Source organism: Lycium barbarum, chromosome 5 (assembly GCF_019175385.1).
Source record: "Lycium barbarum isolate Lr01 chromosome 5, ASM1917538v2, whole genome shotgun sequence".
Classification (NCBI taxonomy): Eukaryota; Viridiplantae; Streptophyta; class Magnoliopsida; order Solanales; family Solanaceae; genus Lycium; species Lycium barbarum.
This window is the reverse complement of record NC_083341.1, coordinates 138,929,823-138,944,518: the sequence shown is the minus strand read 5'-3', so window position 1 is coordinate 138,944,518 and position 14,696 is coordinate 138,929,823. Positions and strand designations below refer to the sequence as shown.

The following is a 14,696-nucleotide window of genomic DNA, read 5'->3' as shown; positions in this document are numbered from 1 at the left end:
CATAAAAGAGCAAAATGGATCAAAATGGACCAAAATAGAACAAAATAGAGCAAAACAAGCCAAGTAGCTGAAATGAGTGATCGGAAGAAACCAAGTGAAAAGAAAGTCAAAAAGAGGTCAAACTGGACATTTTTGCAAAACTGTCAAAACTGGACAGTTTTGCAAAAACGGGACAGATTTGCAAAACTGTCAAAAGTGGACAGTTTTGCAAAAACGGGCAGAATTGCAAAAACAGAAATATGGGGGCAGATTTTGACATTTTTTGGACTTGGAAAAATAGAGGGCAGCTACAAAAGAGAGATTTGGGGTATATCATTTTCATCTTTTGCCATTTTGCAAGCTTGGAGGCTAGGGTTCATCTACACCACACTTTGGGGTTGAAGATTTGAAGATTTGGTTGAGCATTTCTTAAACCTTTAATTCATTTCTTCAATCTCTTGTTTTGTATTGTATATCTAAGTGTGTAGTATTTCATTTCAATACTTGAATCTTGTTTATGAAAATATTCTTGATTAAAGTTTGGATTGAATCTCTTGTTATGCTTATGTATTGAATGATTTTTATTTCTAATGAAGTGGGTTTATTGTTTTTCTATTAACTCTTCATGCTTAAATATCTCCTAATGGTTGCAAACATTATTTGTGCCTAAGCACTTTTACTTTGCTTGAGAAAGAAAGTGAAAGTTAGGAAAAGAGTTTGATAGCAAGGATTTGGGTCATTAAACCCATCTAATAACTTGAGCTAGAGATAGGATAGTTAACTTGAGGTTGAATTGATTGTGTTTAACATCACACTCTAAGGCTTGAGAAAGCTTAGAGTGAAATTCATTGATTTGGTTGAGAAACTTTCAATGAGATTTTAGAAATCATTATCTATTAACATAGACCCGCTCTTAGTTGTAATATCATAAAATATATTGGATCGTTACTTGAGTGTAATTTCCTTTGTATCCATGCTTGTGGCCATTGATCAATTTACTTGCTTTCTAGGTTAGTTTATATATTTTCGCATTAGTCATAAATTTCTCAAAAACCCAAAATATCATTTATCGTTTGGCAGAGCTTAGTTAGTAAAAATTCCTTACTTTCTTAATCGCCTAGCACATTGTTCCCTGTGGGATCGACCCCGACTCATAGTTGGGTAAATATATTGCATACGACCGTGTACACTTTCTCTTTGAGGAGTGTATTTGGACGTTATCAAAAATGGCGCCGCTGCCGGGGAACAATTTGGCGTATTTGAGTTAGTTTGGGATTTAAGCTTGCTTGCTTTGGTCCAAATTCGTAAATATTAGTGTAGTTGTTTTCTTTGCTTGAATTTTATTTTTATAAAAAAAAAAAAAAAAAAATATGGCATCATTCCATGAAAATGGGTCGGATGGAAGTTGTTCATACTTTGATGACCCTTGTCCCTATTGTGGAGGACCCCACTCTTGGCAAAATTGTTTAAAGTCTCCCGGGGGAGGATTGTGCGCACAATCTCGAACCCATGAATGGAGCATATGTGGTAGATGTGATGGTCAAAATGGCCATGGGGCTAATTGTGCTTATGTGTCCTTCCCTTCCCCGAACCCCCACTATGACGAGTCTACTTTTTGTTGTGACAATTATAGGGAAATGGAAGTGGAAGAAGTTGAGAATGGACAAAATGGAGAGTTCAAGCTCATGATGGAATGCCTACTTGAAGGAGGAAATGAAAAGCAAAAAGTCTTGGAGGAGTACTTGGAAACTAGTCTCCAAAATGACTTGATGAATGAATACAAAAATCTTCCGTGGGCATTTGAACAAAATCAAGAAGAATTCTCAAATGCTCAATATGAGGAGAGAATGCCCATGTTGGAGGCCAATCATGAAAAGGAGGAATCAAGAATTGAAAGTCCTCCAAACGAATCCATTTTCAGTATAGATGCCAAAGAAGAAAAGAAATTAGAGTCAACAGTTGTCTTGAGAAAAATGGTGGAAGTTGACTCTAGTTTGGGGGAAAATGAGAATGTCAAAATCCGAAAAATTTTGCAAATTGGGAGGTTGAAGTCTCATTCCAAGCATTTTTCAACATTGGATTTGTATGGTGATATGGGAATTGAGCCACATACATCCATGTTGGATGGTGAAGAAGAAAGACAAGTGCCTTACATCTTGCAATTCGAAAGAGTAAGAAGGCAAAATGACATTCCTCATTTGAAAGCCAAGAAGTGCAAAATGAAGAAACTAACGTTTGGCTTGTTCATCTACTTACCACCCCCCACCGCTCGTGGTCACAAACTTGAGTCCAAGTTGGGTGCCCAATTCATATCTTCCAAATGGAAGGAAAAGTGGTAAAGGTAACCGTCGTGCCGCGACGTTAAATCAAGCGCTTGGTGGGAGGTAACCCATCGTTTTAAAAGTTTTTAATCGTTTTTGAAATTTTATTTTTTAGAATAGTTTAGTTTATGGTTTTTGACTAATCTGCAAAGTTTCAGAATTTTTGGAGTTATTTTGAGCATATCGGATACCCGGACAGCCCCCAAAACCAGTAAAAACTGCAGAATAATGTTTTCTGGTGTCATAACATGCGATTCGCATGTCATACATGCGAATCGCATGTGTCGTCGCATGTCATGACAGAGAACAAAAAAAAAAAAAAAAAAAAAAAAAAAAAAAAAAAAAAAAAATCCTGGTGACATCACATGCGACTCGCATGTCATACATGCGAATCGCATGTGTGGTCGCATGTCATGCCAGTAAAAAAAAAAAAAAAAAAAAAAAAAAAAAAAAAAACAATTTTTTTTTCCTTTTCTATTTTTATGTTTTGTTTCGATTATGTGCAGCGAGGACACTGCAATGTTTATAGTTAGGGGTGGCACGCGGTAGCACATTATATTTTGAAACTTGCTCAAAATTTTTGAAAATTTTGTTCTTTTGACATATTGTGGATTAGTCACTCTTATTATTTTATTTTCTTTGAGGAAAAATGTGGAAACACTTGGCTTATTTGGTACTAATAGAGTTAGTCTCTTGCATGTGAAATTGAAATCCGAATAACCCTCTAAATTGTTTTGTGAAAACAAGGTGCATAGGAAAGAATGATCTTTGTGACAACTTTTTGGCTCATTTGGTGACTCTTTACCTACTAGTTGTGTTTACTTTGGATTATGCGATATTACACTAGTTGATCCATCTAGACTGGTTCATATGCCATGTGTGGTGAGTGTTTGTTGAATAAATCTTGTGTTTACTTTTATCATCTAGAACTTGCCCGGTTAGTCGTTCAATGCTAATTTTGATTATGTTGGTTGGAGAGATGACCTTGGGCTATCTTTGTGAAAAAAAAAAAAAAAAAAAAAAAAAAAAAAAAACCTCTTTAGCCTTTCTAGCCTACCATTGCATAAATAATATCACTAGTAATCCCATTTGAGCTTATAACCTTTTCTTTGATTGCCACATTACAAGCCTTTACCATGTTTGATGAAAAGTCTCTCTTTTGAACGTTTCCCTCCTTGAACATGAAATTGTGAATTTGAGGCCAAAAACCTAAGTTGGGGGTGTTAGTGTTGCTTGAGAGTGGTGAAGGTTGGTGTTGTGAAAAAGTCAAAAGAAAGGAAGAAAAATTGAAAAATACAAAAAGGTTGCAAACTTTTTTGTGCAAAAAAAATGCATCTTTGTAAAAAAAAAAAAAAAAAAAAAAAAAAAAAAAAAAAAAAAAAAAAAAAAAAAAACAAATTTGGCAGGTGACATCACCTGCGACTCGCAGGTCAGACCTGCGATTCGCATGTGGGGTCGCAGGTCGTGCCAGTGAGTAAAAAAAAAAAAAAAAAAAAAAAAAAAAAAAAAAATCTTTCCTTTTCTATTTTTATGTTTTGTTTTGATTATGTGCAGCGAGGACACTGCAACATTTATAGTTGGGGGTGGCATGTACTAGCACATTATATTTTGGAACTTTATAAAGGAAGTTGGAATAATTGGGGAAACTAGTATGCAAAGGAAGGAGTGTTGTTTTGAAATGAAGAGGAAAGTGGACGAAAGGTTTTGTGTAGTGTTCAAGGAGGGCGTAGTCACTTGTATCCCAAATACTTATCCTACCCTTCCCTAAGCCTACATTACAAGCTTAAAAAGTCCCTATGTGATCTCCAACTAAATGTTCTTGAGTTAGTGATGATTGAAAATAAGGGCAAGCTTATGGTGTGATATTTGTTAGCACTAGAATTTCTTTGTGAGTGTGAGTGACTTTGTGTATTTGTCCCTTGTGTTGTTGTTGTGAATACAGTGATTTTGGGACTTTCTTTCTTGTGAGGGCATATGGATTACGATAGATTGGTGATGTTGAAAAATCCAAAGTTGAGTCAACTGAGCATATCTAGTAAGCTAGTAGTTTTGAGTCACTTATTGAAACTTGAGTGTTGTTGCTTGATAGTTTTATATCTTTATTGCATTCTTGAAATTGTATTTTGAAATGAGGGAGTTATTTGGTTGAAGCTTCACATGCTTGTAGTCTAATTGTTGGTACCAACCAAAGTCATGTTTTTGTGCTTAAAGTAGTTCCTCATTGAGATTTTTGTTTTAGTTTGCTTGAGGACAAGCAAAGACTTTAAGTTGGGGGTGTTGATCAGTCGTGAAATTACGCGATATTCGACGCTAATTCCTTAAGCTTTTGTGACTCCTTAAGCACTTTTGTTGTTACTTTTTGTGTTTTTATGTTGTTTTGTAGGAAAAGATGCCCGGAGAGCATGAAAGAGCAAAATGGATCAAAATGGACCAAAATAGAACAAAATAGAGCAAAACAAGCCAAGTAGCTGAAATGAGTGATCGGAAGAAACCAAGTGAAAAGAAAGTCAAAAAGAGGTCAAACTGGACATTTTTGCAAAACTGTCAAAACTGGACAGTTTTGCAAAAACGGGACAGATTTGCAAAACTGTCAAAAGTGGACAGTTTTGCAAAAACGGGCAGAATTGCAAAAACAGAAATATGGGGGCAGATTTTGACATTTTTTGGACTTGGAAAAATAGAGGGCAGCTACAAAAGAGAGATTTGGGGTATATCATTTTCATCTTTTGCCATTTTGCAAGCTTGGAGGCTAGGGTTCATCTACACCACACTTTGGGGTTGAAGATTTGAAGATTTGGTTGAGCATTTCTTAAACCTTTAATTCATTTCTTCAATCTCTTGTTTTGTATTGTATATCTAAGTGTGTAGTATTTCATTTCAATACTTGAATCTTGTTTATGAAAATATTCTTGATTAAAGTTTGGATTGAATCTCTTGTTATGCTTATGTATTGAATGATTTTTATTTCTAATGAAGTGGGTTTATTGTTTTTCTATTAACTCTTCATGCTTAAATATCTCCTAATGGTTGCAAACATTATTTGTGCCTAAGCACTTTTACTTTGCTTGAGAAAGAAAGTGAAAGTTAGGAAAAGAGTTTGATAGCAAGGATTTGGGTCATTAAACCCATCTAATAACTTGAGCTAGAGATAGGATAGTTAACTTGAGGTTGAATTGATTGTGTTTAACATCACACTCTAAGGCTTGAGAAAGCTTAGAGTGAAATTCATTGATTTGGTAATGGTATTAAGGCACAAGTAATGTTGTACACCATCACAAGACATTGATGCTTGAAGAGTTAATAGAAAACACCATTAGCATATAAATGTAGTATGAATATGAAACTCAATCACATAACTAACACATTGGATCCCACAACCTTAGCTGAAAGATTAGCTACTAATATTCATTAAAAGTAAATCAATCAAGTAGAATGTATTCATAAATCTTACAAAAGTGTTGGATGGAGAAGATGACAAAGCCAAAAGGAATCTCTTAAATGCTTCACCAACCCACAATAAATGAACTCCACAAGAGTCTACGTTAAAAACTGCAGAATATTTTAATCCAAAACCCTAGCAAATCTATTTATAGCATTTCCAAAACGGGAATAATTTCCAGACGAAAATGCCCCTGCGCATAGGGTGCGAATCGCACATAGTGTCGCATGTTCAACCAGCGAGTCGCAGGTTGCACCATATCATCGCAGGTGTCGCATCTTCAATTATTTGTTGAGCAACATCTGCGACACCAGATGTGATTCGCATGCTCCACCTGCGACTCGCATGTGGTGTCGCATGTAGTGTCACATGTGGTGTCTTCTTTGGCCATCTCTGTCAACAAATGATGCACCACCTGCGACTCGCATGTAGTACCTGTGATTCGCAGGTGATGCCCTGGTTCATTTTTGCTGGGTTTTTGCTTCATTTTGCTTCAAGTTGCTTCCGGCACATGTTATTCTACGAATTGACACAAAAACACGAGAAACGACATCAAAAGTACTTGGGGATTTACAAAAGACTAAGTAGTTGGCGTCGAATGAGCCGTAATTTCACGACTCATCATGGCCATTGATCATTTTACCCGCTTTCTAGTTAGTTTTATCTTTGTTAGTTGTTAAACCAAAAATCAAATATTGAAAAAGTGTCTGGCTTAAGCTTAGTTGGTGATAATTCCTTACTTGTTTAAATTGCCTAGTATATTGTTCCCTGTGGGATCGACCCCGACTTATAGTTGGGTAAATCATATTCCATACGACCGTGTACACTTTGTTACACCCCGTATCTCAGAGCTAAGGTTAGGCTTGTATCATTAGAGTTTTAGTAGAAAAACTGAAGGTTTGAACATTTTACGAAAATGGTTTATAGGCCTACTTCGGGCAGCCATAACTCCTTTATTAGTTGGGAATTTGGAAAAGTACCCTTAATGAAAATTGTAGTACGTAGAAATACCTTTCCAAGCATATAAGGATCAGGCCAATCGGAGTCCGGATCAAGGAGATATGATAATAGAGGGGTGCTTAGATTCGATAGAATCGGCTAAGTTTTTGAAAAGTCTGCCTTCCAGTCCAATTTCCTGAAAATATGTTGGTAATTTGAGAAAACATAAAACATAAAAGTTGTAGCCCTTTGAAATATCTTTCCAACGGTATATTATGGAGCCAAAACGGAGTGTTTTTCTAGGAGTTATGCCCATTCTACAGAACGCTATCACAATGGCCTAGGGCGCCGCCCTGGGCGACGCCCTAAGCCAAAATTTGCAGAAAGTGTAATTTTCATCAGGGCCTTTAATATAGGCCTAGTACCCCACCTTGGGCGACGCCCAGGGCAACGCACCAGGCCAAATTATGCCTGAAACGTCCTTTTTCGAATTTTATATGTATCCAACTCTGAAAAACTTTTCCCACTTCTTTCTAAACCGTCTTTTTGGAGAGAAAACACTCTAGGGATTCCACAAAGCATACAAGGTGAGTTCCTACTCAAACCCCATTGATTATTACATCAATCTAACAAATATTAACACTAGAATCCTAATTTATTCCATAGATTATCGATTGAATCTTCGTCTTGGAAAAAAGAACCCTAGAATCTGAATTCAAGAGGATTGAACTTCAAAAGGTAATACTTCTACTCTCTAGTCACTTATAGTTATGAACTGATGAGTTCTTAGGAGAATCGTAAATGGGTTTGATAAAGAGTATCATATGAACTATGCTAGGGTTTTGGACTATTAACTTAGGATTGTTATAGTCATATGAGTGATGAAGAATGGTGTTACTTTTATCGAATTGAGATGGTAGAATCATCTAGAAGTAATAGAATGGGAATTGGGTGAAGAAACACCATTAATGGATATTGTGGAGCTTTATGCCCACCAAGTGTTTGATAAAATGCTTAGATGACCAAAGCATGGATATTATTGCTAATATAGAATCCCTTTGACTTGTATTGGTATAGATCAAAGTTGAAAGGGTGGACGAACGTTGTATTACGCTCAAAGGCTGGAATTAAGGTATGTGAGGCTAACTATCTACGTTAGGGAATGTTCATGATTCTCCCTACGCCTCATTCTTCATACTTGTCAGTAATTTGACTCAAAATACAGTTTAGCCCTAGTTTCATAATATGTTGTAGAATTGTTATCTTCTAGGGTTGCAGTTGCAGAATTCGTTCATGGTTGTCAATTTGAATATCATGAACTCAGCACGTAATCTTTATAGACTTATGTATTGTTACCACATGAGTCTCAGTCTAGAAATTCAGTATGCTCAGAAACAGTCAGTGTTTTCAATTCAGTCCAGCATGTATATTTCATTTCAGCAATGTTCATTGTTATTATGGTCTCAGTCCTTATTAATTAAACATAATTAAACATATGTGATTTTTCCCAAGGGCACAGCACAGTCTTGTGTATACGTATACATGGCAGAGGCCATTGACTGACGCACTACTAGACCGAGGCCATAGCGTGCAATTATTATTGGGTCGAGGCCCCACATATACAAACACAGATAATACAGATGATTCAGATACAGAGCAGGGAGGATTCATATCTCTACTTCCTTGCTATTACAGTTACAATTATCAGTTTCAGTTTCAGTACTTTATTGCTTCAATTGCTTTATATACCAGTACAATTCAAATGTGCTGATGTCCCTTTTTATTGCTTGGGGGCCTGCATCTCGCGATGCAGGTAACGACATACAGGTTGACGATCTAGTTACTTAGGAGTGTTCGTATCAGCTGTGGTGAGCCCCAGTTTTCTTCGGGGCGATATCAGTCATGTAGTTCTTACAGCTTTCTAGACAGTTACCTTTTTATATTCATTAGAGGCTTCATAGACACAGTCCAGACAATCAGATACTTGTTATGTTATCCTTGTAGACAGTTATACTCAGTCATTCAGTTGTTTTGGTTTAGCCATGTTGGCTACTTTCAGATATGTTCAGATTGTTTAAGTATTTTCGCATTATGATATTTCAGTCAGACTTTTAATTAATCAGAATGTGTTAGTTTTATTTTATAAATCAGTTATGTTTTGGTATCACATGTTGATTCAGCCAGCCAGTTGGTTCGCTCGGTCACATGCAGTCAGGCACCGGGTGTCGTGTTACGTCCAGGCCCAGGTTCGGGGCGTGACACACTTTTTCTTTGAGGAGTGAATTTGGACGTTATCATATATATACCCTTCCAATAACACATACATTAAATTAGGTTTTCTGCTTAAAGTTACTCTTCTTGCCACCGCCACTTCTTTCAAAAAAAAAAAAAACTTTTCTTCATCTTCCCTTTTTAATAAAAGGATCTGCCATTATATATGTATATTAGTTAAAAGAGTCTCCATTTTTTTTTTAATTTCATTGTGTTTTATAATGCTACAAATACGGGAAGGATAAAGATAAGTACTTTTTTTTGTCTGAATTGACTGAAAATTTTTGTTTAGTTTTATTTCGAATGAATGATTTTATGTGGCTTTATCTTGTGATGTAATTTTTTATGATCTAATTTACATTATATCTCTCTCATTTTGTTGCATAAGTTACTTTCATGTTCTTAACTTTTCATCCATATCTCCGGAGAATTTATATCGTAAATTTTCTTCTTTGTATATCTTTTATGTCAATGTAGGTCATATTGCTTAATTATTTTTCCTATCATATTAGCAAAAAATAAAAAAAGAAACTTTATTATAAGCATTTAGTTTTCTTAGTTGCTTTATGGATTTTAGAACATCTCATAATATTTCGGATTGTAGAGGCATTAATTTCTTTTTTGTAGTGTTTGAAACTTGGATGGAGGAGTAGGAATTGGCCATGAAAATTAAAAATATGATAACAAGTTTCGTACAAAAAAAAAATGTCATAAAAAAGATTCTTACAAAATCAACGAATTACTAGAAGTCTTACTATCGTAGTTTCACCTTCAAAGAAACTTATTATGTTGGAATGTCTTATGTTGATATTAACGGTTAAAATTTCTCCTTCCCCTTATATGCAGTAAGATGTTATTTCCCCCTCTCTCTATAAATCAATTTTCTCTGTCAATATTATAAATTATTTATTTATAAACATATCAATGATATATGAAAAGATGTTAGTTTTATTATATTAACATGGCTAAAGTAATTGCAAAGAGAGATTTTGGGACAAAGCAGTATGCCAAAAGATGTTATTTATCAAAAATAATAATATACTACATTTAAAATTTAAACTTAAAAGTTAAAATCAAAAAATATTTTCAAATCGGAAGTTTGTAATCACTAAGGGAAGTCTTCCTATTTAGAATATCGAGCTCCAATTCTCAATAATAATCATCACCTTATTGACGTCTCCTGATGATTCTTGGGACAAAGCAATATTTTTTTATTTTTTTATTAGAAAAAATTATAAAAAGATGTTGAAAACTAAAATAACTTGCCCATTGTGTGCAATAAATATAAAATTTAAGCTTTGTCGACCAGTTAACAGTGATATGGAAGGTTTTAATTTTTTATTTTTTAAAATATTTAAATTAGATTGGTATAGTCACAAGTATTATATGAATGTAATTTATTTCATGTTACATGTATTTTCTTGATATTCAAAATGTTTAGCTTTTTGGCAGTACTAAATTTTCGTCGTAATTTCAAGCTATTATTAATCTTTTGGTTGATTTATATGTTTTTATTGTTGTTTAATGATGGTGATAATTACCTATTAATTCAATTTTGAGAGAAATATGGAAGAATAACCCATAAAAAAGAAGATTGATAACTTAATAATTTAGCCTATTAAGCCAAGCTTATGAGAAATCACAATATTTTTTTTTTAATGTTTATTTTAGAAATTGAGGTGCTTGGCTAAGATTTTGGCAAAAAATAAGTTCTTTTCAATAATATTAGACAATATATTCCAAAAGCTAAATAATTGTGCGCAAATATATAGCAAGTCAAAATTCAGGAACTACAATGCAATTTCCATCATTAGCTCACTTTTTGAGCCTATCATTTGTTTCAAGTATACTTTGAATTAACTTAGATAAAATAATTGATAAGTTCAAAGAATAATATTATAAAAATAATGAAAACTTAAAAAACCGAGTAATATAAAAAAATTAATTTCAAGAGTAAGAGAATCTAGGTTATAACTATATTAAATAGAGAGAAGTGAACAAAAGACAATCTGATACGAAGTCACATGTTGGTGGAACAATATTAAATAATGGATATTGCAATGACAATAGACAAAAGTTGTAAAAAAGAGAAATTTTCTAAGTTTTTTTTATAGTGTAGATATATTTGGATAAGATTTATTTGAACATGAGATGAAAAAAATTATTTGAATTGTCATTAGAAAAGTTATATTGTAGATAAAATCATGTAACTGAAACTATAACAAATAAAGTTAAAAATACGAAATATAGAACAACAAAAGAATTTTAAGTCTTGGCAATGTAATGGTACCAAGTAATAAATATATTACCTATAACGATAAACAAGGAATAAAAACATAGAAAACTTTAATGTAGAAATATAGAGGAATAAGACTTAAGTATATATAAAAAGATTGAGTATAAAATTAAATAGTTAGTATTCACCTCGCATCGCACGGGTACGTATATTAGTTAGAAAATAAAACCAAAAAAGTGAAAATAAATTTTCCCCTCTAACTTTTGTTTAAAAATCAAATTTTCCGTTCAACTTTATCCTAATTCCTTTTTATATTATTAAAATTATTATTTACGAAATTTTTGTCGATATATAGAACACAAAATATACTCTTTGTCACACGCCCTTCGATACGGCAACCTCTATGCGCGCTAGTATTATAATTTTGTAAGAAGATAAGTTGGGAAGAATAACAAAATAACATGTTTAGATTAATGTCTTTGTTTATGCATTACATTCACAAAAATGAGATATGTTGTCCAAAAACTTTTTTTTTGTACGATCAACATTTTGTTTTGTTTTGTTTTTATTTTCCACCTAGACCAAGGTAAAAAGGTGCACCCGTGCCAGCCAACCACTCATTTCCTCTGAACCAAACAGCACCTGCAGTATACTTAGTTGCTTCTTGTTGACTAAGTACCTTAAAGTTCTTGAACAACTTGTTCCTTGCACTTGTACCTGCACCAGGTCCTTTGTTACCATATTCATAACATTCACATGTCTGATGAAATTGTTCCTTGTCCCAAATCATCCATCCTTCTGGCTTAATAAAATCACCAATTTCACTCTCCATGACCACATTTGTCGAATACGCCTTCCACGGTCGTCCCAAGTAGTTTTCAACGATCTTAGTGGAAAGTAGTTCATTTTCCGCGGTGATTTTGCAATTTTGCAATGCCAATCCCGTTGGTTGTGACTGAACTTCTCTTCCATCCGCGGTGATTGTGTTCCATTTTTGGCCAACACCGGGCTTTCGCAAGATGATTGTGGAATCCTGGATGACAGCCGTGCCTTTACCAAAGATGAAGTCAATTGTTCCTGAGATGACACAATTGCGGTAAAATTGGCGATGAGTTTGGTAATATAAGGTGTCTTGATAGCCTTCGATGTTGCAATCGAAAACAGCTGACATATCGCCTTGGATTCTAAGTGCCACGGCTTGTTCCCCTGGTGGACCGGCTGTGTTTCGGAAGGTGATTCCTTTGGCAATGAACCCTTGTCCCACGGCACCTTCAAAATTAATTGGTACAACAATTAAATCACTCCATGCACTGACAGTTTAAAAGAATATTAGCATGATCTATCTGATCATTTATAAGGTAATTGCATGTAAACAGGGGCAGAGTTATGTAGAGCCAAGGATGTTCAATTGAACCTCTTTTTCAGAAAATTAGAATGTGTAAATAGGAGAAAAAATGATATTCTTTTGTTATATATAAATTATTGAATCCCCTTGGCATAAAGGAAGATTCTAATGTGGTGGTAAATGCCTAAATGGGGTTCAAAAAAATCATTATATCTAAGTCACAAGTTCAAATTCTAGGTTTACACTTTATTTTATTTTCGAATCCTTTTACATAAATTTCTGACTATTATTGCATGAAAATCTCTATGATAAGCTTTAATTAGTAACTTGGTCAAAATGATCACATATTAAACAACAAGCTCAGTGTAAGAAATAATTGTACTTTTAGTTATATATAACTTAGATATATATGCATAATTCAAAATAACTTGATGCATCTGTTGTTTCCAAATGCATGCATGGTTTTGCAATATTATACTCCTCCTTCCCATTTTGCGTGAATGTGTTTGACTGATCATGAAGATAAAAAAAAAAAAAAAAAAAAAAAAACACCTTCAGAAATATGTCCCAAACATGTAATGCTATCTATGAAACTTGAATTTAAGACATTTGTATGCTCTAGACTACACAACTTCAATATTATTAAGAACTAAATGAAAAGTCCAAAATTAATTATTTTTTTAATATAGAGACGTGTCATTCTTTTTTAGATAAATTAAAAAATAAAGTGTGTCAAATAAAATGAGACAACCAAGAAAATAATGTGTACTTACTAACTGTAGCACTGTCCTGGGTGCTGTATAGCGCGATTTTGACATTTTTGTCTGAAGTGATGATGGTTTTCCCCGCGCCATCTCCATAGATAAACACGTTGGGTTGCTTCTTGTCGATAATCACCTGTTCATTATACTCACCAGCTTTAACATATACTATGTATTTGCCTTGATGTTTGTCAGGGTACGCCTTAATAGCCTCAGCAACTGACTTATATTGTCCACTACCATCCTTAGCCACTACTGCATTAGGTGTTGGCGAATCAGCCAATAGCTTACGATCAGCCGCGGGGAACCACGTGGGGTATCCATCCTGTCCCATCTGATAATTCGCGTCAAGGAGTTTACGGTTCATAAAACCATCTGGTATCTGAAAATTACTGTCCTGGAGGGTGGACGAAATCTTGGCCACAATGTCGATGGCATTGTTGGTCAATTGTGTGGCATTAACTAGGCCCTTTTCAATCGCGGACTTGTACTCAGGCTTGTTAATAGCGTCGATGCAGTCACTCTGGTACGAGTAGACCGCGCTGACCCAGTTCAGAATGTCGTACACTTTTTCTTGTAGGGATTTCATTTCATTGTCCGAGACAACTTTGAGGGTCGATTCGAGCTCTTCGACTGCATATTGTAATAACTCTTTGCAATCTTCTAATGCCATATGGTTGTAAGGATCTTTATCTTTGTCAACATTAGTTTTTCCAGTTTCGTGTTGAGATTTTTTTATTTCTTCCACAGTGGCATCAAAAGCAGCCATTATATAGTCTTTCATAGTGGCAGACTCGTTATGTGCAACTTTATCAAGGCTCTTTACACAAGCATCTTTATATGCTGTGGGTAGACAAAATTCATCTACTTTTTTCTTTTGAACATTGGTGGTTTTACCACCATCTTTGTCCCCATTTTTGTGCACAACGACTACTACTCCCACAATTACACCTACCAGAAGAATCAAAGAGACAAATGAAATCACGACTTTTTTACCTACCATCTTTTTTTTTTCTTTTTCTTTATTGGAAATTAATCTCAATCTTTTTTTTAGGCCCCCTTTCCAATAATATTTTCCCTCTTAACTATGAATATTGTTCAAGGAGGAGGAATTAAAGGATAAAGGGAAGAAACAAGGTTAATCCTCCCGTTGGTGTTTATAACATTTAACCAAAGAGAGGATACATATTGATGAATAGAAATGTTATAGGGAGCTTTTTATAGTGCTTAATTAGGAGAATTCGTTAAAAAACGATTGGTGTTGGATGATTGAGCATAGATGTTTGAGGCGTAAGCTAAGATATACCTCTAATGTGATAGTGGCTACTAATGAATGTGTAGTTATGTTTGAAGTTAATTAGTTTGATTACATGTAAAATTTTGTGGTCATGGTAATTTTTTCTTG

At 34.4% G+C, this 14,696-nt stretch overlaps 1 protein-coding gene across 1 annotated transcript; it reads right to left on the bottom strand.

Annotated features, from left to right (window-relative positions):
- Positions 1 to 11,632: 11,632 nt before the first annotated feature.
- LOC132641866 (pectinesterase-like) lies at positions 11,633 to 14,483 on the bottom strand. The gene is made up of 2 exons (XM_060358955.1): positions 13,304 to 14,483; positions 11,633 to 12,454 (listed from the first exon to the last, which is right to left on the bottom strand). Exons 1-2 carry the CDS (start codon positions 14,292 to 14,294, stop codon positions 11,751 to 11,753), a joined length of 1,695 nt encoding a protein of 564 aa, XP_060214938.1. The 5' UTR covers positions 14,295 to 14,483; the 3' UTR covers positions 11,633 to 11,750.
- Positions 14,484 to 14,696: the final 213 nt, after the last annotated feature.

Coding starts and splice junctions, on each gene's coding strand:
- LOC132641866 (XM_060358955.1), bottom strand. CDS start 14,294: ATGGTAGGTAAAAAAGTCGTGATTTCATTTGTCTCTTTGATTCTTCTG. Junction 12,455..13,303: donor CCAGGACAGTGCTACAGTTA/GTAAGTACACAT, acceptor TTAATTTTGAAG/GTGCCGTGGGACAAGGGTTC.